The sequence below is a fragment of the Acromyrmex echinatior genome, chromosome 11 (assembly GCF_024713525.1).
Source record: "Acromyrmex echinatior isolate Ae372 chromosome 11, ASM2471352v2, whole genome shotgun sequence".
Classification (NCBI taxonomy): domain Eukaryota; kingdom Metazoa; phylum Arthropoda; class Insecta; order Hymenoptera; family Formicidae; genus Acromyrmex; species Acromyrmex echinatior.
In genome coordinates, this window is record NC_141862.1 from 6,998,271 (window position 1) to 7,025,522 (window position 27,252).

The 27,252-nt window shown below is 43.1% G+C and overlaps 1 protein-coding gene across 3 annotated transcripts in view; it reads right to left on the bottom strand.

Annotated features, from left to right (window-relative positions):
• Nucleotides 1-27,252, bottom strand: part of LOC105145856 (uncharacterized) — a 137,566-nt gene that overhangs the window by 16,551 nt on the left and 93,763 nt on the right. For all 3 annotated transcript variants that reach the window (XM_087411475.1, XM_011055726.2, XM_087411473.1), the window contains exons 2-3: nt 17,964-18,502; nt 13,656-13,864 (exon numbers count right to left, since the gene is read on the bottom strand). In XM_087411475.1, the coding sequence (XP_087267601.1) occupies nt 13,656-13,864; nt 17,964-18,344 (590 nt within the window). In that variant the 5' untranslated portion in view covers nt 18,345-18,502. The remainder of the gene's footprint in view (nt 1-13,655; nt 13,865-17,963; nt 18,503-27,252) is intronic.

A 27,252-nucleotide genomic window follows, 5' to 3' on the forward strand; every position in this document is an offset into this window, starting at 1 on the left:
AGTCTTAATTACTAATTCTCAATGTGCTAGTTAATGTTGGGCAACGTGATAGAAACGTATAATGTATCTTTAAATAACCTTTAAAGTAAGGTAAATAAATAAATTACGGTAACTACACAACATCACATTCTCGACTACATACATTATATATAGTCATCAGAGTACAATTACTTCTATTCGAGATCTAGGACCGATTTCTAGTATCGTGGATACAAGGCTTAAGGCTTAAGGCTGATTTTAAAACTGGCAGTATTCAACTTGGTTGAATGCCATCGAGTCGTCAGGCCGCGACAGCTGCGTGAATATAAACACGCGCACGCTTAATTAAATGAAATTAACAAGCAGTATCTATATCGGAGGTAGTTTTGCAGAACAAAAAGACGGCAAGCACACGCGAAGAGGAAGACGAAAAAGGAGAGGCAAACGGTGAATCGCAATAAACCGTCATAGGTATTGGTAAAGGAAAAGGGAATCGTCGATGGGGGTGAGGAGGCGGGACGGTGGGTCCAATCGCATTTAATAGCACAAAATTACGCCGAAATTGGATTCTAATTTAGCGTTCACGGGGCAAATCTATTCAAATTAGTTCAAGGGAAATAACGAGGCTCCTCCACTCTCTTCGCCCGCGGGATTAAATAAATTTCCTTTCTGTTAATCATTATGCAGATTGAACGACATTTCTTCTGCCATCGCCATCGTTTCGGCATGTCACATCTTTTTTTTTTCCCCCCCTTTTAGACAGACGGGGGTGCCACGACATGCCGGGTGAGGCCGCGGGACCCCGAATTTAATGATAATTGTCTCGCACGGTGAGACCAAAAAAAGGTGGCCGATGGGAATAAGTCACGACGAATATCGGCCATTGGCTGACTCATAAAAGTCCGCGCGTATTGATTTTTGACGTCGTAATATAAAACCCATCGATTTTTACGATTTTTTTTTTTTCATATCCTTTTCCCCCCTTCTTTCAATTTTCCTTGAAAATTCCTGGGGGAACCTCAAAATTTTTCGAAATCCCTCTCAATATCGTTCATTGTTGTATATATATCTGGGAGGTCAATCGACCGGTTTCTTTCTCAAGTATAATCTCCTATACGTCCGTTCAGAGAACTCGACGAGATAAAATGTTGTTTATAAAGCTCACGATTGTTCGCAGGATACCGATAACGCGGCGGTCGCGAAACAGGCGCACGAAAACTCGATCGCATTACAGAGCGGCGATATGCTCGCGCGCGCTCGCGCGGCCGAAGAAAATACTCGATATACCAATAAAACCGATACGCCGCGTCGAAAATTTGGCGACCCGCGGAATGAGACACTTGGCAACCACCTGTGGCACGGGGCATTTCGAAACGAGTTCTAATCTTGCCAACTATGGGCCGGCCGAAACGCGTCATCGAATTTCCGGCGTCACTCGTGGATCAGATCAAAATTGAAACGGAAATTACTTTTCGCGCCGAGCCGTTTTACGTTGACGGCTTAATAACTTCGCTGCGGCCGCTATAAATTAGTATACCGCTGTTACGCTTGTAACGCTCGTTCATCCTGAATTACTTGGCTGGAAAAAATTATATCGAATAAAAAAAATTTTTTAAAAGAACAAAAAAAAACAAAGAACTCGACTTTACGGACATTATCGAGGCTTAATGTAACGTTTCGCAGAGTTACGTATATGTGCACAATAACAGGCTGGTAAAGATGAAATGTACAAAACAATATGTACAAATGCAAAATCAATATTTCACGTTTCAGAATAATTGAAACGTTCCGTAACATGAACGATATGTTATACTCGAAACAATTATAATCGAAACCTTCGGATAATATATTCGATCGACGTTAATAAAGCAGATACACGACTCTGTAGAAACGTAGTTAAGAATCAGTATTTCTATTTAAGATCCATCAACAAGGAACTCGACCGAAAAGTCGACACGACGCTTCGTCATGCGGTTTATTCACGATCCCCTTCGACGTGAAATTTGTCTCATTAACAATCTAATTAATAATCCAATTACGCAGCAAGATCCGCCCTCTGGCATATTTTCACGGTAAGGGGAAAACAATTCTGTCGGACGTTTCTCCCTTCCATTGCAGGTAGATGGAGAAATGGCGATAGCTTCGCGAGAGAGTGAGGCAAGAGGGTTAGTGCAGGGGGAGAGGGGTGGATGTTTACCTCAACCCCCAGGAATTTAATAAGCAATTACCAGGGATGAAACGAGACGCATCCGTGTATCTGTATAACGAGGCGGTTTGCTGATGTGTGTTGTGTGTGTGTACATGTATATGTTCACGCGGGCATATGCGTACGTGAGTGCGTGCGTGCGCGTGTGCGTGCGAGAGAAAGAGATAAAGAAGAAGAGAACGAGGGAGAGCTGCTTATAGAAAATGAAACAGAAGGTACTGAAAGAAGAACGTAAAAGAGAGAAAGAGAGGAAGGAAGAGAAGAGAAAATAGAGTGAAGCGAATGAAAGACAGAAGACCCACACACCCACGCACCTCAATCAAGGCAAAAGATAGATATACAATATTTCCGATAAATTACGGCCGATTTTGTCAAATTGTCTCCATTTAGAGAAACAGATGAGGATAGTTTTTCGGAGCTGCTCGAAGATTGTGTCTGTTGTGATACGCGCATTAACTTTCTTTCGGGCAATTTCGTTTGAAAAGCCGCATGAATTTAATATTTCTCTGGATATACCAGTCATAAAAAAAAAAAAGACCAAAGTATCACATTAGGCGTCGTTTTAATATACCCGAATGCGTAAAAGAATAATAATAATTTACTTTTCTGCGAGAGTTAATTAGGATTGTACGCCGGCCGGTGGACTGATGTTTTAGGGTGGATCGGACACGGTAACAACATAAGCGCATTGCGGAGGGCTCTGCGTTCTCGGCCCTTTAGGATTTACGAGATATGAATGTACTGTGGGATAAAGAGAGAGAGGGCGGGAGGGTGGCGGATGCGGGGAATGGGTCCGTTTTCGTGGTTAATTGGCTGGGTGTATTTGCACGTACTTGCGGCGTAATTATGTGTATACACGTATGCGCGTTACCTAATACCTAATAAACGGCCTTGTGTACTGGCGAGAGCGAGAGATACGATTCGTCTGCTTATATAATTCTCGTGACGGCCACGGGAATACATAATTAAAGAGCACGGAATAAATTAGCGAGGCGTTCAAACGAATACTGGATGGAGATTGAGTCGTTAAAGCTAACGATCGAACGGCTAATCTTCAATTTTGATCGCGCAAGAACAATATGCAATAACAAACATACGTTCGCAACAAAGGTATGTATCGATAAAGAATTTCGGAAGAAGGACTGTCGCATGTCAAAGGGATACGCGATCGCGACGAAGAGGCGGCTTCCTCAAAGGATGATATGGCTGACATCCAGATATTCCTGCCGTTGGTACTTCCCCTTTCTATGTCTAGCACAGTGGTTTGTCATTCAAGGCACGCCGCCATAATTTGATATATTAGGTACACATAAGCGATGGCTGATCGCGGTTATTAGGTTGGGTACACGCTACAACCACCCAACCACCCTCCCCCCTCCCTCCCAAACTCCCATCGGAACGACCCCTGACCTGTTCGCTATCCATCCCCCTCTCCCCTTCCACGTCGTCTCTTGTTCCTCCACCTTCACCCCTCGCTCCTCTAACCCTCTTCTCGCTCAGCCTCGTCGATTCAGATCGCGCGGCTATTTGCTATGCTGCTCGCAGTCGCGAAATAGGATTATTATTATAGCCGTGCGCGCTCGCCAACTTTGACGGAGCCACCCTGAAGTGCGGGAGATAGAAGGCGGCGGAGGAGGAGGAGGAGGAGGAGGAGGAGGAGGTCTTCTGCGTTTAGTTACGGTGGAAATTTCGTGCAATGTTTTAAATACGACGAACTGTATATAGGAAAAATAGAAGACGAGCGCGACAATTAATTTTCACAATTTGCAATAATGCGTGTATTAAGCTGAGATATTAAACGGTAACTTTCGGCAACGGTGGTGGTGGTGTGGGAAAACCATTGATGGCGGGAACATCGCGGGAAATATCCACTTAATTTTCCTGACACCGTTTCATCGTGGAATTGGCGGGACCGATTAATAGAAATGTCGAACTCGCTTCAACGCATCGACGCAAAAAGACAAACGTGAACCGTACCGACTTCCATTATCGATAGCGCCAGCTAAAATACAAACAGCTTATCATCGATGTTACACGGGCAGAGCGTTACCCTTCTCCCGCAGTCGTTATCGTCCGCGTGTAAAAGTAGCGCGGACATCTAACTGCAATTTGCGAAAAACCGCCTGCGCGAATTAACGCTCTCGCGCACTTAATCCATGCGACGCGACGCGATTGGCGTACTCTTTTTTTCTTTCTTTCTCCCTCTATTTTTCGCTTTCGTTATTTTCCTTCCAACGTCCCGCCCGGAACAGTTTCATTAATGCGCGAATATGTGCAAATTCATGCTGATCCTTCGTTTGCGCCTAATGAATCGCCCGGAATATTGTCGCGGGCCTTTGACAACGGCGGTTACCAAAGAATATCTGATCGATGTTTCTCGATAACAGCTATACGCGAGCATTTATTGTATTTATAATATTTTAAATTCCCAGCCGAGCTTTCATTATGGGGAGGGGATGGGGGGGGAGGGTGATTCCCTGGATATTTATGCATTGGAATATGTGGAACGAAATGTGTAAAATGTAATCTATAGTGAATGTAATCAAAATAAAAAAAAAAAGTCCAACCACGTGATAAGTTTATCGTGTAGTTGAATTTTGTTCTATTAACTTTAACGATAATTTTAACTCTTGTGCATTTCTTACCCCATTTACTCTCATAACTCTCTCATTCTCACTGAGTACTTTTTATGGTTTAATGGGAAATTTTATTGTTTGTACTCAATTCGTTTGAATCTAATCATTTCTATATAAGACCATGATACTACAATATGTTACGATCCTTGCGAATTGGAAATCCACAATGAAAAAGAGGAAGAGAGAGAGAGAGAGAGAGAGAGAAAAGACTGAATGACTGTGTAGAAATTTAATTAAATCTTAATTAATACACAGAGGAATATACTTGAAAAATGTATTTATTCTAACGTGGAAAAAACGCCGGATTATTGCAAATATTTCTCAACCAGTCATTCATCGGTCTGCCCATTCCATTTTATTCGCGTGTATCAATTAGATACGCTTTTTTCCACCCTGATAACATCGCGAAATAGGCCCGGCGAGGCGGACGGACGCCACCGGCCAGCCCCAATAAATTCTCGTTCCGAAAAACCTACGGGCGTCGTGCTGTAATTAGCATGCGTGCGACAAATGAAAAATAATTGCTCTACCGTAGATACGCGAACGCGTGCGTACACTCGTACTTTCATATCTTGCGCACCGAATGGATTCGCGCTATTTTTCGTTAACGCCACGGTCCTCGAACGTGACATGACAAACCGCAATGTACGGTATTTACCGTAACGTTTCCGGTATTACGGTAGCTATTGATTCTCTTAATCGTTAGCATAGATCCCTTGACGCCTATAATAAAATGTTATAAAATTTATCGTTTAATCGTAAACATCTATCATTCCGATATCTTGACACTCGTGTGCAAATATCCTTCATTTTTCTTTTGTTTCTCGCACATTTTTCGTTGATTCCTCGTTTCGGGATTAGTTACGGAATATGAGTATCGACGATATCGAACGGTTTTGTCAAAGGACACCAGGACGACGTCGGGACAAATACGTTTCGAAGCACGACGATCGCGTTATTTATTATTCAGTGGGTGGAAAAGGCTCGCCCTCCCCTGCGTGTATTTCGATCGCAGATAAACCTACCCGCGAGCGTAATGCAAGCTTTACTTTGGCGATTAGGTTCCTTTTCCATGAGCACGCTCGATTTGTTGAGCGATCGAGCTCGCTGAGGAAATAATTTGTGTTCGAAAAAAATAGGAATTAATAATAAATTAACGAAGCAAAGAGAAAGAAAGAGAAAGGAGGACTCCCTTTGCGCATTTAAAGCACAAAATTAATCCGCGAATACCTACCTCTAATGCTAAACTTTTCCCCGATGAGATTATTGATTGCTCGTAATAATCGCATCATTGAATTTTCACATCTCTCGCGCTTTCGCGCAAGTGGAGTTCTATTTCTCTCGAGTAGAGCACGGCGATCATTGGAAATATTAAAAACCCGTTTAACCGCCGCACGATGGCTATTATTAACCTCAAAAGCGGCTTGTCAACGCGCAGCCGGCATAAATGCCACCTAATATCTCGGCAATGATAAATGTGACGGACATCTTCCTCTTTTTCGTCGGGCACGACGTGCATAAAATGTTCTCTCAAAGGGAGACCAAAGCGTTCCGCCGGATTCCGAGCAAATCTACCGCGTTTGCTCAAGCCCGCGCGCGCATACCCTGTACTTAGGTTGTTGTATTTAATTACGAAACGACGCAGTTTACGCGGATGTCTTCATTTGCACGTACGGTTCATGCACGAATAATGCGATTCTCGTTACAAGTTTCCGATTTTATGCTGGAGTAAACGTAAACGGTTGTTTTTTTCTTAGATTTATGGAGAAATATAGAGGTGCAGAGTTTAAGAGAGCGAGAGCCTTATATCTCCATAAATTACGTAAATATCGTAGTACGTTCTACACGAAGAATGACATATAATGGTTCCTCTTTTCCATTGTCATCAAAGTGAAGTCCTATTCAAAGAAATTGAAGTTAATTTACAGATATATTCTTAGCGTTACGGTATTGTCCAGCACGAGCTTTCTCTCGATTATCAATTCATTGGCAAGTTCCAACTCTATCTCTCGTACAAACTTAATTGAATTCCATCCTGTTCCTCGCGATTTCTTAATCGTCGGTCTAATTAAATTCGTAATTTAAGTAGAAATATGAGGAAACTTGTTATTACATCAGTCCAATTACCGAATTTGATCAACCGATGATTTTCATCGTAGATTAAACGACTGCTTGCAAAACAATCGAGCCAGAAGCGGTACGTCCATGTCCAGTCGATCGAAGTCCTCTGATTGGCCGGGAGTCCTTCTCTTCAAACCCATCCATCTATTCATCCAGGGGAACATCGTTAGATCACACACGAGGGCCTGTTCAAATATCATTACTCGGTTTGCTGCGGAGTCAAACGCGAATATCGCGAAATCGCGCAAACATTTCATGAATCAGCCTCTACCATCGCGCGTACGCGCTGCCACCGCCAGCAGCGTAACCACCTTCTGCGGTATTCTCTTAATTTCCCCCGTGAAATCGCTGTCAAGTTGAACGGATTAATTCCTCTCTATTTGCCGCGGCTATTCGCCCCCTCCTCCCCCTCCCCCTCCCCCCTCCCTCTATCTGTTCCCTTCTCCCCTCTCTCGCACTTCTCTGCTCGCGTAATCTTGTCGAGATTGTAACAAACGGTATTGATTTAATGGCTGAATTATGCTTCGATTAAATTGTCGCTCAAATATCTTCGGTTGTTTGTATACAGTCTTAATGTGAGGTTCTCCGGCTGATACTTTACGCGCTGTTTCTCCGCCACAAGCTTGTGCTTTTTCGAAAACTAGAAATCCTCTAAAAGGGCGGTATTCATAGTTCGTTCTTATTTTAAGTAATGTCTTAAGATGCTAATACGGCTCTCTGATTTGTTCTTTACATTTTAAGAGTGTACTTAAGACGGTCTTAAATGTAAGATCTGGCTATGAATACCGGCCAAAGAGTTTGGACATAAGAATGCCACTTTTGATTGATCCGTCCTGTTTTAACAATTCCTGAAAGAGAGAGAGAGAGAGAGAGAGAGAGAAATAGATAAGAAAAGATACAGAATAAAAAGAGAAAGACATAGTCAATGTACGTCTTTCTCTTTCGCAGATTTTTGTTAAAACTACTACCCTAGATACGAAACTGCTTGGCTAGATTCTTATTGGAGGATTCCTATCGAAAATAGAGCTCGAAGCTCGAGTCATTCAAATTATTTCATGTATGGACGTTGCCCTTGAATGATAACAACAATAATAAATCTCGATTGCAGGAAGAAATAAATGCGAAATGTTGCAACATATGTATTTCAGCAATTAAAATATAATAGTCGAAAATAAGGATAGTCACGTTCAAGTCTGTCTTAAACTGTCACAATCACAGTCTTCGATAATTCAAAAACAAATAGCTTTTGAATATTACCACGATAATCGTCACGATGCTTTTTTTCTTTCCACTGGCAATCTCGTCGTCCATTCGTTTCACGCACACCTCGCCCATGAAAACTGTTCTCGTCATCGTCATCGTAGAAAACTTTCCTACTGGTGAACATTACAATAATAATTACGAATAATTACGAATCGGTGCCACGGCTACGCGCACCCTTGCACTCATGTATACGTGGAAGCTAGCTTCAGTACATCCTACAAAAGGCGCGCCGGCACGCAATTCCGACTCACATTAACGCACTACTTGAACCCACGACATTATCTGATCTCTCCAAGGAGTTTTGTAAATATACGTATATATTATATATGAAATAGGTATGCCGTGTATACCTCAAATGTATACAATATACTAAAGAAGTTGTATGTATACAACTTTACTTTGAGAAATATTTAAGTGCTGTAAGACTCTTGGCTTTGGCCAAAAATAGATTTATTTCTTTTAATCAATATATACTAAAGTGCATAAATAAAACATGGCTCTCATAAGGCTAGATGCCTCCGTGTGTATCGGATAGCACTATGAATTTATAGGAACTTTTTGTATTTCGGAAGATAATTCAATAATTCTCAAAGCACTTTATCACGCTGTCTATTCATCTTACGATTTACGGAGTCACGCACTTTTGAAGTACTAGAGCGAGCGTTCATCGAACGGTCATCGAACTCAGAAATTACCAAGTTCGAGGAGCGACACGGCGGCTGCTGACCAAGGGCAGGAAATTCCCGACCTCTCGAGCCGCGGTCGAAGTGGGTGGACGAAGGGGTAGCAGAGGGTCGGAAACAGGTGGGGTAGTGAAAATTTCAGCCCAGTGGTGGCCCGAATTAAGCGTCTAATTGTAAAGGCGACATGTGCGAGGGAACTCCGCTAGCGGGGGTGGCGGCGGAAAGTGGTGCGGCGAGCGCGATGGGGGCGCGTAGGTCGGACGGAGGTGAGAAGGTGGCGGGCGGAGGGGGAGGGGGATGAAGGTAGCAATTAACTTCTCCTCGCGAGATTAGAGCGAGATATTACGAGATATCGAGCGACTTAACGGCAACACGCGAGAGACTTCAAAGGCAGTAATAAACTGCCTCTAATGAACCCCTTATCGCCCGGTGCCACCCCTCCGTGCCCCGTTCCCGCCCTCTTCTTCGTTTCCCTCAGCACCTCCGGCGACCTACCGTCTACGTACGTGCCTCCCTCGACGCGATGCGGGCTGAATCGAGCGCAGAAAATACGCCGTGTTCTCTTCCGCGCGAACGCGATCGGCAGTCTCTTTCTCTGTTATCGTCGTTGTTACTATTATCGCTATACTATTACTCTTGTCGTTCTAATGTTGCCATTATTATCGATGTGAATGAAATCCATGTTTCATCACAATTTCGTCACTCTGTTATTTTCTTTCTTCACTTCAAGCTGAACTTGTATTTCTTTCTAGATTTACAGGATCTAATGTGTACATATATATATATATATATGTGTGTGTGTGTGTGTTTGTATAGATTGTAATCAGTTCAGAGTAATGATGACTACATTAATCTGCGACGACTATATTGATCTTGCTATCACGTTAACGCATTATCGGAATCAGATTAAATTAGCAATCTGATGAAAAGCAAAAGTGGACAAGAAAGAACTCTTTAAGATCAACGAAATGTTCGTTCCAGAAAGGATAGCGAGGATGGCGGAACCAGTTTCTATCCGTTTCTCAGCTCGTTCTCGGCTCGTCGCGGCGCTGCGCCGCGCTACGCGGCATGGCGCGTCGCCGGTCTCCGTCAAGCCCAATCATGTTGATTCAACAAAGTACCTACCTACCAAATTGCTGGAATTTGGTATTCGGCCAGAAAGATGGAGGGAGAAGGAACCATCGGAGCAAGCTAGAGAACTGGAAGCCGTCTGATTGCACATCTAGGACAAACCAGCATCACGACGATGTCGCTCCAGCGGAAAGCCGAGCGATGATTGGCCGCACACACATTCTCTCTCTCTCTCTCTCTCTCTCTCTCTCTCTCTCTCTCTCTCTCTCTCTCTCTCTTCCCCTTTTCCTCGATCCCTTCAACCCCTCGCGTCCGTACGCCCGAAACCCGATGGCGTCGGGGGCTGGGGGTGATTGGACGCATCTCGGTGATTGTGGCACCCACCGTCCACCCCTCTGCACCCCCTTCACTCTCTCTCTCTCTCTCTCTCTCTCTCTCTCTCTCTCTCTCTCCCTCCCTCTCTCCTTTCGTTCCGTCCACCGCGCCATCCCTTCTACACGGCTGTAAATCGAGTTTACCCTCTTGCCGTGGCTCAGCCCTTCAATCAAACTGATTGAAACATTCCTTGAATCCAAAAGAAACGAACCGCCATCCCTTCTCTCTCGTCTCTCCAACCTCCCCGCTATCTTTCCGAGTCGCACCGCGCTCGCTATCCTCTCTATCCATCTGTCTATCCACTCGGCCCGCGCGGATATATCCGTCGTTCTCTTTTCGACGAGGCGGTTGCAGCAGACGCTGCTGCCGCGCACAGGAGACACCCGATGGTGTTTCGAGACAACCGGTTGGTTTCAATTCCGACAGTAGTTTGATTGTAAAGCTGCGCAGGATATAAAGCGCTTAGCGTGATATGATGCACCGTGTGTTCCGTAAGAATGTGCTATTGTTGCCTTAAGCGACAGTCATACGCGAAGTCTGATGAACTTTTCATGATATAATCCCACAAGTGCCATCGATTTGGATTCGTCTGTTAAATGTGATTTTTAGATATCGGAAAATGTAAGAGAGCGAAGAAATATATCTACCGTTGTATAATTTTTGTTGTATATATTTTTAAGAGGATCAGAAGGATTTCAATGACCGAAGATTGGGTAAATTTTAAAAATTGTTTGTTTGGACGGACGAACAATTACACATCAATTTTCTTTTTATGTTTTTTAAGACTTCTTTGATAAACAAAATCAGATGCAAAAGTCCAAAAAATATGAATATTTGAGGGAGATATGGGTAATTGAAAGTAACTACGTCATTTACGCACTGCTGTGGTTTTGTCACGATTCCGGATGAACGAGTTGGAATTTTTCAATTTTTTTGGGGCCATTTTGTTCACGAGGTCCCTCTTTATAGTGAATCTGAACGTAAAATAGAAAAAACCATCAAGTTAAAAATAATGGCGGTCAAAAATTTGAAAATATCGAAAAATTCACGTTATTTGCTGTTAAAATGGATCTAAAAATTAATTTTTTCGTATACAAAAAAGTAGGTTCAATTTGCAAACAAATTTATTAATTTTATTTATAAGAAATGAAGTCGATATCTACAATCGTTCTTGAGTTATCGTGGCAAAATCAACGAAAAATACTATTTCGAGAAAAACGCGATAAAAGTTTGAAAAGAAAATTTTTGTTAAAAAATTCATAAATCTTTCAAACTACACTAATAGCAAAAATACACTGTGTATCGAATTCTATCAACCATTCCCTTCTTTAGGATCGAGCATAGCTTTACAGAGAACAGTAGAAATAAATACGAAAGACATCGACAGGAGTCCTTTGTATTTTCATTATCCCTTTCTTCTATTTTTTGGTTCTCCTTAGCTAGATTTTTCGAATTTCTCAACAAAAAAAAAATAAACAGGAAAATATTCTTCAAGAATCACACAACTATCAGAATATGTAAAAAAAAAAAAAACAAAAAATTAAATTTTTCAAAGTATGATTTTAAAACCATTCTGATCCCCTTAAATTCTTCAATCGTTTTATCCCGTCATAATTCATATTTCTTCCTGATAATATCTTCTCTTCTTTGAAATTAGTTTTAAGAAACTAACACTCTCAAATAGTTTACCGCGTTTCATTTTTCAACGAAAGCAAGCGGATGGGCGCCGAGATGGCCGATGTTAGACCCATCCCGACGATGGGGACGTCTCGTAGTCAAATATTGATACTAGGCCGGACTAAATCGTTCGACTATGCCAACAGATTAGGACGTACGTGCACCACGGTTGAGTAATAGCAATCGCGCGATAAGGACAGGACCAACGAAATTGTAATATCAACGCTAGCGTACCGATCGACGCGATCGATAATAAAAATATCTGTTCGTACCTATTAATGTCTCCCCCCTGCCTTTCGCATCTCCGTGTTGCATAATAATATTTTAGCGACGGTATTATGATGAAACGTAGAAACACGAACGGCCGAACGCGCTTAACTGCAGCGTGAAATGCAAGAAATGTCACTCCTCGTGCGGATATAACCGGTTGGTTGAGTAAAAAAAGGACTGACAGTTCCATTACCTCCGGTACGTGCGCGGCCGGGCCAGGTTGTGCCGATCTATTTCGGGGGGACTAACTAAGTTCAGCGTCTGTTTCTCATTAAATTGCGCTCTGACCTCGAATCATCTAAATTTGGAACGGCCACGCCGATTAGGTGCATATTCATATCACAGTGTGGTAATTCCGAAGTCTCAATCATTCATCGATAAACGATCAACATACTATGGATCTGCGTATTGTGTGCGGTAATATCGTATATCATAGGCGAGATAACACTTAGAAATTAATTATAAAGACATATAAAATTTGTTCCATTTTTTTCAAGTATCTAAAGACGTCTCGTCTATCAAAAGACAATTCATGTATTTTTTCTATTGTATTATTACTATTTGTCTTACTTATGTATCGGTATAACTTTACATTTTTTAGATTTACTTCCAATCATCGCTTTAGATCTTCATATATATATATTTTTTTTAATCTCAGATTTTAATTCTACATTCCTAAATCACACGAAGCCTCAGATTTTAAGATTTCTCAGATATATTCAGATATTGTAACGATGTCCGCGTGCTGTACGAAATATATTTTAACAATATAGCGAATAATTGCCATAGGTATTGGAAAAAAGAAGGCAAATATGATTATGACGTAAAACGGCAACTTCCTAGTTCCGCGGCTATTTTGCACGAGAGGAATGTTGATTACACGATATTGGCTCCCAGGAATCTCGGCACGGTATAAACGAACGCGCGGCAAGTACCACGATAAATTAGCCATAATGGCCGCGCACAATAACAGTATTTATTATTAATAACGAAGCGTCGGGCGTTGTTATTAGTTTCAAGAAATTAGACGGCGCCGATTCTCTCTGTCGGCCACGCGGAATCGCGCCTGCGCCGGTAAAGCCGGACTATCCAATGTCTCATCGTCTCATGTTGTGCGACGGAGTACCTAATTTAATGGAAGCGATAATTTCTAATTTATTCATGAGTCACCTTTATCAACTTTTCGACGTGATAAGCGGCGATATGTGAAGAAGAATTCTTCACCGAACGTCTGAGGACGTTCTCCACGTTTACCGAAAAAGGAACTTTTTCATTCTCCTTTCCTTTTTTTTTTCTTCAACTTTCTTGGCTATTTTCCCGTTGATCGATGGATTCGATATATTCGATTCAAGATAAGTTAACAACACGACTCACCGTCTGTAGTCGGCCTTGCAGAGGATCATGCCACTTTTGGTGTAGCAGGACTGGCCGATCTCTCCCAATACTACGTTGCAATACGTGCACTTGAGACAGCCAATGTGCCAATAGCGGTCCATCGCTAGCAACAGCCATCTTTCCACTATTTGTACACCGCAGGCGGCGCATTGCCGAAGGCCCGTTGACCCGCTAGGGACACCTTCTTGCTGTAACATCAAGTTTTCATTTTTCTCACTTTTTCAGTGTATAACATATACTACCTGAAATTCATAAATAGCAGGCTGTAATTTAAATTAATTTGTATCTAGTCTCTAAGGATATAATATGCAGTTTAATTAATTTGTATTAAGTTAAACTTGTTACTACTTGTTTTCTCGAGACAGCAAAAGAGGTGATTGGTTACGAAGTTCGAGTTCTAAAAAAACGATGGCGGACATATTTTTTGAAGAGGACGAGTCGCCATAGAACTTGGGAATCGTTTCTAGCCCATTATAAGTAGAAATTCAAGCATCGTGGTAATTAATGCGAAACAGAAAGTCATTAACGAACACTAAATCATTACGGCGTCTTAAGTGCGCGCTTATTATGAATGCTTACTCGTGATTATGCAAACACACGTAGGCGAACGTAACTCTTGCTAGCGGGATCTACTTGCTCGCTAATTTCACTTTGTGCAACATTGCTCAATATAGTATTGTTAAAAATACTTTAGTTTATCATTAATTCAACGAAACTGCACTGGTCTTGTACGAGTGCAGTTTCGTTGAATTAATGATAAGTTCTTCTTGTAGTTGAATACTAATAAGTTTTCTCTATAACGAGTTCTTCTTCTAATTCTCGATAATTATATTTATTTAAAAAGATGAAAAAAAAATGACACGTGTGTGTATTTTTCTTGTGTATAAAGTATAAAAAAATTTGAAGACAATGTAAAATTAATTGGTTTATCTGTAGTTATTTGTAGAAATATACACACATAAAAAGAAAAGAAACAATTCGGTGATTAAAAACAAGTGTCGATTTCAATACAAGCCAGATGCGCTGTTATTGCAGCTGCAGATGTACACTGAGAGAAAAATATTTGTGACCATAATTGTATGGTAAAATATAGATAATAATTATGGTTAGAAGCTTTATTTTTAAAGTTATTGCTGTTATATTGTTAATAATAATTCTATTTATAACTCTGCCCCAAAAAATATAGAGTTGCTACCGAAAATGACTATAAATTATATAGTTAAATTATGGCAATTGCAACTATTTTTTTTCTCTCAGCGTAGCTATAGATTTCTATGTTAAAAGTACACAAAAATTACACATTGGATACACGCATACTTAACGTGTGTACTTGTATTTGTTACATTCGTATATTTAATATCTATCAACGTAGTAATCCCGTGGTGTAGGATGACTTTCAAATAACAACGTCTGCCCGTGCAGTTATGCGAATAGTCGGACACGGTACGCTACGCGCAACAATATTCATTCGACTTGCGTCACAGAATATGAGAGCGAATGCGTTAATTGCTATTGCGTCGTGTCGACAAGCGTAGTTTTCGAAAAAGATATATTTCCCGCGCGAAAAGAAAAGAAAAGAAAAAAAAAATGTTTTCAACGGCGCATGCAATCTTACTTTGACTTCCGTTTTGATGCCGGAGATCCACTTATTCATCCGTGGCGTAATCGCGTTGTATTGATACGAGTATTGGACCTCCATGACGCACTTCACTGTGTGTGTGTCTCTCGCTCTCTCGCTCTCTCGCTCTCTCTCTCTCTCTCTCGCTCTCTCTCTCTCTCACCGCGGAGCACGAGATAGGAAAAGAAACGGAGCGAAAGAAAAGAAAGGAAAAAAAAGAACAACGACGAAAAACTGATCTCGGGCCGCACTCCGGATTCACTCGGCCAATGATATCACTCGACCTCGAACAAGTTCCCGTTGCGATACACTCACTTTCCCCCACCGCGATTTGCGGGATTTCAAGGATCCGGAGGACCTCGCTTCCCCGTCGAATTTTACACAGTACTACAAAAATCAGAACGAAGCACCTAAGAACCAGACAACTATAAGCGAAGCTTGCCACTTTCGGCGATGCCGTATCCTCGCGTAATGCGGTGCATGGACGTATGTATACAGAAAGGGAATGAGAGGAGAGAAGAGAAGAAACGAAACGAAACGAAACGAAACGAAACGAAGCGAAGCAACGTACAGACGGGACCCAACTGGCTGGTGCTGCGGGCCCCCCGAATGCCTGCGGGCCTGCGCGGGTTCAGGTACCTTGGTCTGAGGGTAGGGAGAATATAAAAAGGCGAGTCTAGAAAAGATCCAACCGACGCTGAAAGAGAAGGCAAGATAAAGACAGAGTGACGGATCAACGAGGCGAGGGGAAGGGAAACAGAGCGGATTGAGAGGGGAGGTGAACGGAGGGACCCATTCGTGTGTCAGACAGAGAGAGACCCAACGACTGGGAAGGGGAGAGAAAGGGGAAGGGGTCTTTTCCATAGCATCGGTTGAGAGAAGAGAATGGTAGGAAGGGGGAGAAAGAAAAAGAGAGAGAGAACAGGAGAGGAACAAAGATAGACAGAGGTGAGAGAGGAATATATTCTGGGACAGGCTTCCTAAGTGCCGTGAGTCTTACAATGTTGTGTAAAGCGAAAGTTGCGGCGAATTTTCAGATACATTACGTATACGTTTATGGAATATAATGGTAAAGAAAGTAAAAAAATGAAGTAGCAGAAAAAAAAGAAGAGATGTAGTATGAAAAACAAATTATGAAAGAAATGCAGAAAGAGACAGGAGATCAAAGCACAGGAATGAAAAAAGAGATGCGAAACAGGATAGAGAAAGAGAAGCAAAATAAAGGATAGAAAAGAAGAAGTAGAAGAGAATCTAAAATTACGGAAAGATATAAAGGTAAAGATAAAAATACGAAAAACATAAGAGAATTTGAGAGAAAAAAATAAGGAGAACGGCAGAAGAGGCGAGGAGAAAATAAAGAGAAGGAATAACGAATAGAGAAGATTCAATATAGAGAAAAAAAGGAGCAATGCGAGAGAAATAAGGACAGGAGTGAGACGGTGACAGTATTGTGAGTGGAACAAGAAATTAGATAAAGAAAGAAGATCCAAAAAAGAATGTATGAATGTACAGTACGCCATTCAAGAATCCAAATAACCGATGGATTCCCATTAACAATTGTGACACCTGATTATTTAAATCACGAAAAAAAAAAAATTTTAGAAAATTTAACAGTATAAAATTTTATAATTTTCAGATGCCTGTAAAAAGTATTTATCTTGATTTCCAAAACAGCCACTATTAATAACGATTCATCCGTTTCTAGATATACAAGAAAGTGACTAGTTATGTAAGAAAGTTTTAAAACATGTAATTTTTTTGTTGATGTCATCCAAGTCAATATGGTATTATCCTCTTCTAATCATAATTGACAAAATAAAATCCTGATTACATTTTTCTCAAAAAGAGAGATATAATTTAAACTGTGGTCGTAACACAATTTCGTTACATACGTTACATACATTTATACAAATAGTAGAGGAAAGCCAAATAATTGGGTGAATTATTTAGAAAATAAGAAAATGTTGCTGTTAAAGAATTTAAACCAGAACGTAGTTGAGAAAAAAAGACTCTATAGTAGCAATCGTCGAAAAACAGTTCACAAAGTAGAGCAACAGATGTATGTACGTCTTTGGGCGTTGGAAACCGGAAGACAGGGTACAGTCAACACAGAAAGGTGAATAAAGAATGAAAGTTGGAGAAGCAATATACTCTGAAAAAGGCAGAACGTTGTGTGATGCAAGGGCAGGGAAGAGACGAAAGGAAAAGGGGCAGGTAAAGCGTCGAGCAGAAAACTGCAAGAGGGAACCGCGCGGGCCCCTCCGCCCCTATTCAATTATATTTCTCCATCATAAATGCCTATATTGTTACGTTTGTCAATGGTGGGGTAAGTGAGGGTCGGACGGATAATACTGTCGAATTGTACCCTGTGACCCTATGTTATACCGTTCTCGAGTCCTTTATGACGAAGTCGGAGGGTCTTGGAATTTTTCACCACTCTTCATCTTTGGAACCACCTGTATCGCTTCACTTCGTCGTACAAGAAAACATTGAATTTCAGATCGTGTGTAATTTAATACGCGCATATAAAAAAATATTAACGAAACACTGATATTTTAAAAATAACCTTCCGAAGACATTAGGAGACACGGTAATGTCTCGGCGCTAACACAAAACGTAGCGTCAATAAATACATAAAATCGGATTTTATGCAAAAATACGATATTCACCTTGAGCGTGCAATTATTGTTGTGATTAACCGGCGGGTACGCGGGATGCCCTGGCATATGGGGATGGGGGTGTCCAGGGTGATGTGGATGATCTGGCATCATGCCGCCACCGCTATGATGATGTCCGTTGCTGCCCATACCCTGTCCAGGTTGTAGGGCACCATAAGGGGTGGCGGGATCGCCGGCACCACCACTATGTTGAGGTGAATGCGGGCTGGGTAAGTCGGGGGTGGTCGTGGTGCCGCCGCCACCGCCACCTCCGCCACCTCCACCGGTCCCATACGCGTGATGCGGCCCGCCGGGCCCTGGATGATGCGGACTGCTCGAGAGCGAGGGATGGTGGGGGTAGGCTGCGGAGTGGCCCGGATGGTGGGGGTTCATGCCAGCGGTTAACGCGCTCGCCAGTTTGACCGATGAGAGGGTGGGCTCAGAGAGCCCACCGACGGTTTCCAACGGCGAAACGAAGAAGAGAGGAGCGGCTGTGCGGCGCTCTATTGCGTCTCGGCACCGGCTCTTTTCTTCCGGTACTTCGGTGAAATCTGTAACAATAAAATAAATATTTTTCAGTTAATTGATTGATAAATCGAGTAAAGTTCTGATACAAATATCGTTGTTTGATACTAAAAACTAGTTCATCATATCGATTATTTTCCTCCTTGATTCTTTTCTTAGCAAATCGACAGTAAAATCTTAATTGTTATATAAATTAAAGACGCATTACAACATATTATATATCTGATACATCCTTAATATCCTTTCTCGTACTTTATCTATCGTTGTTACTATATTCAAAAAATCCTACTTTATTTTTATAACATGATATAAAAATTATAGAATTCAAAATGTAAGGAATTTTAACTATTTGAGAGTGCATTAGAATTCATGAAACAGCCTGAGCTGTTCTTTGTCAAAAGCTTTGAGATCGGCAAGTGTGACCTGTGCGGCACGCCCATCTTAATTAATAGTAATTGTTCATCCCTAGCTCAGCGGGTGTCGACCAACCAACCTTCCATTCCAAACTTTTGTCTACTTGTCCTTTGGGACGCAACAGCGGTCTTTATTTGATCGGCCTTAAGGGCGGATGATATCTTACAGGAATATTCTCTTCTCGTGAGAAGGTGAACGTTAGCCTATAACGGTTTTCTCTAATAACATCTAACGATGTGTGTGTGTGTGTGTGTGTGTGTGTGTGCGCGTGTGTGTGTGTGTGTGTGTACGCATAATAATTAATGAATAATGGAGAAGTAATTATCTTCTTGTAACGACGATCGATAATAAATTCGTCGGTCCGACAATCTCATAAAGAGAGATAAGCGTGTGTAACATTAAAAATTTCTTTGTTATGCAAAAGGGTGCGCTCCGTTTCGATAAATGCGATTCCACTGTACGCGGAGAAAGTAAAACTGTCGGTGCGACCTCGGTGGGAGAAAGTAATTAGCGCGCGCGCGCTGAAGCATATATTATTCCACGATGCAGGCGCACATCGGTACATCGGAACACACTCAGGCTCTTAATACGTATTTAATTAAGTATGCCGTGGTAGAGAGAGCGTAGGAGGACGCGCGGAGGAGGGCGGACGACGGGGGAGTTTATAGTGGATATCAGTATGGGCAACCATAACTCTCTCGCGCCTCCGCCAGCGAGCAGCGTGCCACTTATACGAGCACCTACCGCGATGGAATTTCATCCTCGCCGTTACCACATAAATCTCCGGCGCATTAATGCCTTTACGGACTCGCCCGCTCCGCGTTTCTGCGTGTCGGCTTCTTCTTAATGCGGTTACTTAGGCGCCGCACGCGTGTCGCACGGTGCTCCGTTCACAAGTTTGGGATTTCAGAACTATCGCAAATTATCACATCGATCATCACATTCAATCGTAAATCGAAATAATTGAATCGCGTTAAGATCGCGACCTCATACCAGATCGTGCACCAAACAGCACTGTGGGAATTGTGGGGATTGTCGTTGTCGAACAAGTAAATTAAAAGCATAAGGAACATTTATTCAAATCGGTATCATGAAAATATAGGGTCGGCCTGACAACTTGTAATTTCAAGTGTAGATGCCGATGCTCCCCGTCGTTCGTTATCAGCTCGCTCCCACGCATTTACGAGGCCTGACCTCTCCAGAGACGTTTGCCGTGCTCCTCGCGGAAGCGCGATAGCCGAACGATAACAAGATGATAACGAGGGAATACACCGGTAATTACCGGAATGATAATGACGAGGAGAACGACGAAAGCGCGTGGGTGGGTGGGGGGTGGTGGTGGAAGGCGAAGGAGGAGAACAGCAGAGGGCGATCGGCTGCGATAGGGATAATTAACGATCGCAATCGTACGAAAATGAGGACAGGGCGAGTGCGACGACGACGATAACGAGCGGTCCAGCGATCTTATTAGCGATAAGCGTCGATAACGAGGACGCCCCGTTTCTATACGACAGCGAGCGGAAAGAAAGTCAGCCTAAGGATTAATGGCGATCCTTGTAGTCATTGCGGGGATGGAACATTACATTCCGGATGACATCCAACCCCTTGGTGGCCGGCTTGCCTCAACCGTTTCAAGGTCGCCAACCACATGCTTTTAATATTTTAGACACATGTTACTTAAACACTGTTGGCTAATACCCACATGTATGAAAATAACATTTCGAAATAACATAAGATACAAAACAGCACGGACTTCATTATAGCAAACCCTTTTTTCTTTATTCAGACGAATTCCCCTCGATTCGTCACGGTTTACAGCATCTACGTTCGAATTGAATTTAAATATTTCTTGGACTGACAAACTCTTTCGCGAATTGCCAGATCGTAAAAGTCCTCCTTCGTCATCTCCCCTTGTATGTGCGATCGCATCGTTGGAAATTGCTGTTTCATTGGGATCGGCAGTATTACGAAATCATGTGGTAGGGCGTTGTCTTAAGGACCAATAAAATGGTACAGTTCGGGTAACCCACATGATCCCGCAAAATTAATATCGGCGCTACAATTTCATTCCAAGACGATAACTCATCGTGCGCTTATTTACGAGCAGAGAGCGTACAGACGCGCTTAGAAATCTTCATAAATTTAATGCTAAAATAAGGGATATTATTTTAAAAGATGAACGATAGTCTAACTAGAATGCTATCAGCTTCCTGATTTCATCAGTCATCGATCAGACGTCAAAAAGTGACATAGACAAAATGTTTCAACGTCGCAGCGAAAATTTTTACGCACGCTATTCTACCATCATAGACGAGAAATGCAACCTCAGCGAATTTACATCAAGGTCTGCTTATTAATGTATTATTTTCCTTGATAACTGATAGTTATGTACATATATTCAACATCCCACGGTGTGGGGGAAAAAAGAGCAACTCTGATTATTATTAATAAAAAAAAATATGAGGTTATGCGCTAGTCCTCAAAGAGACTCCGGTAATGATGACCAAGACTCACCCTCGGGCTTTCCATCTTCCAATTCCGCGGCAATAATACGTTACGCGGAAGGTTCAAGAATTCCGCTGTAGCCAGTCGACGACAATAAAATAGAGTATTTTGTATCTCGTAATAAACCTTCAAGTGGCATAATGAACACCCTCGAGTCTGCAAGTGCCGAAACGCGCGTTCTAGAAGTGCGTCAGAACCAATCGACGTAACGGAGGGAGAGAGAGAGAGAGAGAGAAAGAACTCTGAAAGTTACGACTGCTTTGTCGTCGCAAGAACGTCGTGAGAAATTTGTATCCAGAATTCTTGGAAATTTATTGTAAATATTTACAACTACTAATTCGTTTAATTAGCTCGACCACAACTCTATTTAAATAAAGATTCATAATATCCCCACACCGAGAAACAAAATAACGCTCCTATTCCTCCATCTATTTTGTATAATAATAAATTTACACAGAGCTTAGTTATATAGGTAGCTTACAATGTCCTAATTTGCCTTTTCGGGAATATCAAATGTCTTAAGATTATTGCCCTGGTCTCGCACGAAAAAACACGGTCATTCTCTTAGGGCGCGCCCGAGGCGAACGAGGATCGATGTAGGGATGTAATGATAAGTTCAGGCCGGTAATCACAGGCGAGAGAGGGACAGCGACGAGGAAGACACTGAAAATAATCTAATTATTGGCGAGGACGATTATAGTGATTAGGCGCGTCGCGGCGGCCTCTTCCCTGTTTGCCACGCACGGCCCACCTATTATAAGTGTATCCTAGGAGGGGTGTACAAATGAAAAGGCGTGCGCGGGCGCGCGCGTGAATGCGAGCTCTTCTTCCTTCGACGAAGGAAACAGGCGGCAAAGGGAAGAGGAACAACAACGAGGGACCACGGCACGCAATTACTGAGGAATGCAGACGAAGGAAGAAAGCGGCTTTCTTCCATGTATTGGCCCGCCATGTTCACTGAATTTGTTTGACGCAATCCTTACTCTTGGAAATTTCAAATCGGAACAATTCGAGCGTCGAGTTGTTCTTTTGATTCTTCTCGGATCTCTGTTGGAATACTCGCGTAAGTTGAACTTGGTTTCTTGGCTCGTTAAGGATTTTTAAGTTCATTACTCTTTGCGTTTCTTAAATAAGGAGATTCATGGACTGGTAAACTCTTCGTTTTTACGGTCTTGGAACTTGGATTCATAAACCTCGAATAGCACTTGGAGAAAGTTATTGTAACGAGATAAATAGCATGAATATACTTTTGCATGCAGATACGTTTACACAATCCTCAAAGTTAAGAAAAATAAGAGGATAGGTCAATAGATAAAAAAAAAAACAATGATTAGTCAATACAATGTCTCGTATTGACGCTGCCGAAGACTATCGGTCGTTACGGTCGGCTTGAGATTCACGTGGCGCAAAGTAACAAGCTGCCAACGTTGGATATTTATAGGGGCCGTCAAGGGTCAAACCCAGTTTCGCCCAATACGCACAGTTGCCATTCCACATCTTCGCCGCGAGAGGGAGAAGAAGAGAGAGAATAACAGTTTTATATTTTATATTTAATACCTTGTGTGCGCCACGATGCACTCCTGTCCCTGCGGAAACGAGCGGATAGAATTTTCTTCAAAAACTTTTCTCGACCTCGTTGATCGGCGAATAGCCCGCAACAATCTTCCGAGAGATATCATACTTTAATGCAATTCAGGATGATAATCTCCAAATAAAATATATATAATATACATATATGTATTACATCGCTTCTGACATATGTAAGTTTTGCGGATCATTAAAACATACTGCAAGATAATGTTACTGTTCTGAGGTATGTAGTTGATGAAACTTCCCCTTATCCCTCTTCCCATGTGCACAACCACCACGGGAACATGCGAGTGCGCCGCAGTGCGCAATAAAATTAGCGTCTATCGGTCAAGGTAAGTGCGGCGCGCATTAGACAAGGCGGTCGAGCAGCTGAAGATCAGGAAACGTCGGAACCGAGGGTGGAAGGCAGGCGTGGTGGAAGCAGTGGAAGCCTAATTGGCCGAAATTAGCAAGTTTAGTCATTAGTGGAGTTTCCGGCGGCGGTGGCGGTGACGGCGGCGGTGACGACGACGGCGGCGGCGGCGGCGGCGTTGGTGGGTTCACTTGACTCTACTTCCTGGGAAAGGAAGGACGGAAGGACGGAAGGAAGGTGTATACAGCTTGACCTAAACGATACTACGGGTAAAATGACCCTTCCTGGCTGTGTCATTTTCGTATAGCTTTTCAAGGTTCCATTGAGCCTCGATAGCGCCGTTGGCGATCTCTTCTCTCACTGCTGGATCCCGATTAGAAACGATTAGAATCCGACAATAGTAAAGTGCCGTCCAAGTATCGTCGGTGTCGAAACGATTCGTTTTGGTTCTGTCGCAGTGGTTCCGTCGAGCATCGCGGACATTCGCGATCTCCCGCCGTGACCTGCATTAAGCACTGCGGTCGCATTGCTCTATCGGTGTGGTGCAGCACGGCGCGCGTGAGGCTTATCGCGATCGCGAGACGGCGAGAGCGAAAAGTTGTTCGCCGAGAGAGGATCGATGACCTACTCGAGGCGGCCCCGCTTCGGTAATACGCTTTAAATACGTCGGCGTCAAGGCGTTGATATCGCGCCGATATGATGCCGCGATGGCAAGGTGCAGACCGCAGGATTCCGATGGAAACAGTTATTTGTGGTCTCACGGTGTGAGACGCGTCTCTGACACACTCAGCGCGGGACTGTTAACGATCCTATCGGTATCGGTGATACTGTACAATCCCTCGTGTCGATATCACGGTATTTTCTATGCCGATGATACCCTAGGTTTGTCGAAACATTGTCCTCGACTTTGAAAGAACACGGTATTTAGTACAGAGAACGCTATTGACATAGGCAACTTGATGTTCAATGTAGCAATAACGTGGAAAATATTATGTACGATTGGTTATCATTATCGACACAAAAACATATCCTCGAAAATGAATCGAGATGAATCGTTATTGCGCGACCTGGAAGAATGTCTAATACTCTAACGTTATCAATTGTCCTCACGTGTGAAATTCTGAAAGACGGAATAACAGAATACAGGCGGAACGGGCAAGACGAAAAATATATACGAGAGGAGAGAAGAAGCAGTAGGAAGAAACGGCTGAGGGAGAGCAGAAAGAGAAGAGGAAAAGGAGAATGACGAGGAGAACGAGGGAAAAGTGCTCATCCGCAGGGCTATGAGGCAATTACAAAATTGCAAAAATTAACCATAAAACCCGACCGGCATACCGGCGCTACCATAAAGCTAGCCGGACGACCGGCCGATCGGCGCATATTTTTGGCGTTTACGACCGATCACGTGGCCACGCGGAGAACGTAGAACGTAGAACGTTGAACGCGGTATACGCGTTCCCTCCCCTCGCGCGAGTGCAACCCGCGCGGGTGGATTCTCCCCGCGCGGCGGAAAGAAAATTGCACAGCGATTTTGCACCGCCATTCGAAATGCCGCTGTAAAACGTCTACCCTTCTTCCATCTTCTCTTCCTCTCCCGCCCCCTCCTTCGTCTCCGGCCTCGTTCTCATCTCCCTATCCGCATTTCTTCCCATCATTCCTCCTACCACCCCGGCAACCCTTTTGCTCTGCGAGTATGAATCCGTCAGACGGAACGACGAGAGAATTCGCATTAAATCATATTTTCCACGTTGTTTCGCGATCAGACGTCTTAAATATCGTAAGACAGCGAGCGCTGAAAGATTATCCAAAGGTGGTGGGATTTTACGTCTGGCCTTGTTGGATTTATCTGAGATTGTTCAACAATAAAATGTACCGTCTCTAATCGTCGTATACCGTTTTATTTCCGTATATGGGGAATTAATAACACTCGCTCGCGCGCGCTTCGCCCAATTAAGCAGTCCGATTTTTCGATAATCTGCGGCCACGTGTTGCGCCGCGATAATTATTTCTACCACCGCGGCAATATTGCGCTCACGCACCGCAATTATTTATCGTCCTTTCGTACAATGCTCGTTCGTGAGACTGACGATACGCGCGTATATTATTTACAGAAATATAGCTATTTTTTTTAAGGAGTCGTGATAATTCAAGCGGTATTGTGCCGGATATTTCCAAGCGTATTCCGCGTAGCTAAAACGACAAAAAAAAAAAAATAAGAGAGAGAAACAAAAAAGACAGTGATTTTGTAAATTAAGAGATGAACGCAGCCGCTTGCACGATGCTCCTGACGAGCGCATTAATTCCGTTTGAAATTCGGATGAATGCATTAATTCTCTCCTGACCCCGTTGTACAAAATGCGTACCCTACGAATCAACAATGCCAGCCGGCCGAACCAGCATACGTTATATTCTCACGCATCTAGACGTACACACACGCACGCACGCACGCACACATATATTAACCGCGTGCGCGAGCACGCTCGTTGGGCATCAGCTGCTCTGTACGAGGGCCCTTAATTATTCTATTAAACAGGCCGCGGTCTTATTGTAATGCGTACGAGTTTCCGCGCGCGCGTGTACGTGCGCGTGCGCTTACGTGTGTGTGCGTGTGTATACGAGCTCTGAATGGAACCATAAATTTATTGTGTCGAAGAGGAGATTGCCGGGGCCGAAGAAAGCTGTTTGGCGCAATTGAATGCGAGTTGCGGTATTGTGCACCCGAATCGAACCCCGCTAGATCAATTCGTCCGGATGCTCTTTTTTCATTCCGCGCGTGTATCGCGCCGCGTCGATCGATCGGTCTCCGCGACGTCGCCGAGGAGGACACCGTTGGCTTATTAATTCTCCTGGAACCGTGTATATCGGGATGTCCGACCGAGAGAAACTCTATCTTAATTTTCATTTATGTATTCAAGACACACACACACACACAGAGACACATATGTATATATATATATATTCTAAAATTCTAAAAAAGATGAAAATCCCTCTAAACAATTTATCATTGTTATATATACAAGTTTCTTTATAGGGACGTGAACTCGAAGGACGATTATTTCATGGACAACACAGTAGTGCGCATTTTTCATCGGAAAACTTTATAATGGTCGGTCACGGGAATCTCCCAAAAATCCGTCCAATCCAATCTCGGATCTACACCCGAGCTTCGAAGGCTCGCGCGTTTGTCCGTCGCGGAAAAAAATAGAACGCGAGACAATTTGCACAAGCGGTGGGTGTTTTGGAAAATCCGTCGGGATCCACCCGGTATATCCACTTCTCTCGATTCGCCCGTAAAGTAATGATTTCAATTTCGCGAGATCGCTGCCACCAGCTACCAAGGGTGCCACGCCACGCCATCGCCCTCCGCCTCCTCACCGGCGCGCTGCTCACGCTCGAAGATTCGGATTAAGCGACTAAGGAAATTCAATATCAGTAGCTGAGATGGGCACATAAAATTACTGACTGCCACTTCGCCTTAATTTGCGTAGTAAAGTTGCCCCGCTCCGGCGTGCAAGCAGTCATCCCCTCCTTGTTTCACCTCCCTTGTCTCTCTCTCTCCCTTCAACCTCCGCCGTGACCCGCGCTTTCGTGTAAAACTAAGGGATTATGATTCGGTTATTGGCTCCCGGCGCATTTTAGTGCGTAATTGGATGAAATTTGCAGCACCACTGCGATGTCGCCTCGCTGTTTCTTCTTTCCTCCCTCTTTCTCCTTTTCCAACTCAGCCTCCCTAACGATATGAAATACGAGCACCATATTGCGAATCGCGAGAGGCAGGCTCGTTTCTTAGCCTCGACGACGTTTATTCTGGTAGTTTCGCTGTTGTAAGTTGGAATTTATTAATCAAAGAGGTGGCTAGAGAAAGAGAGAGAAAGAGAGCGAGAGAGAGAGAGAGAGACGAGACAAGAAGACGGA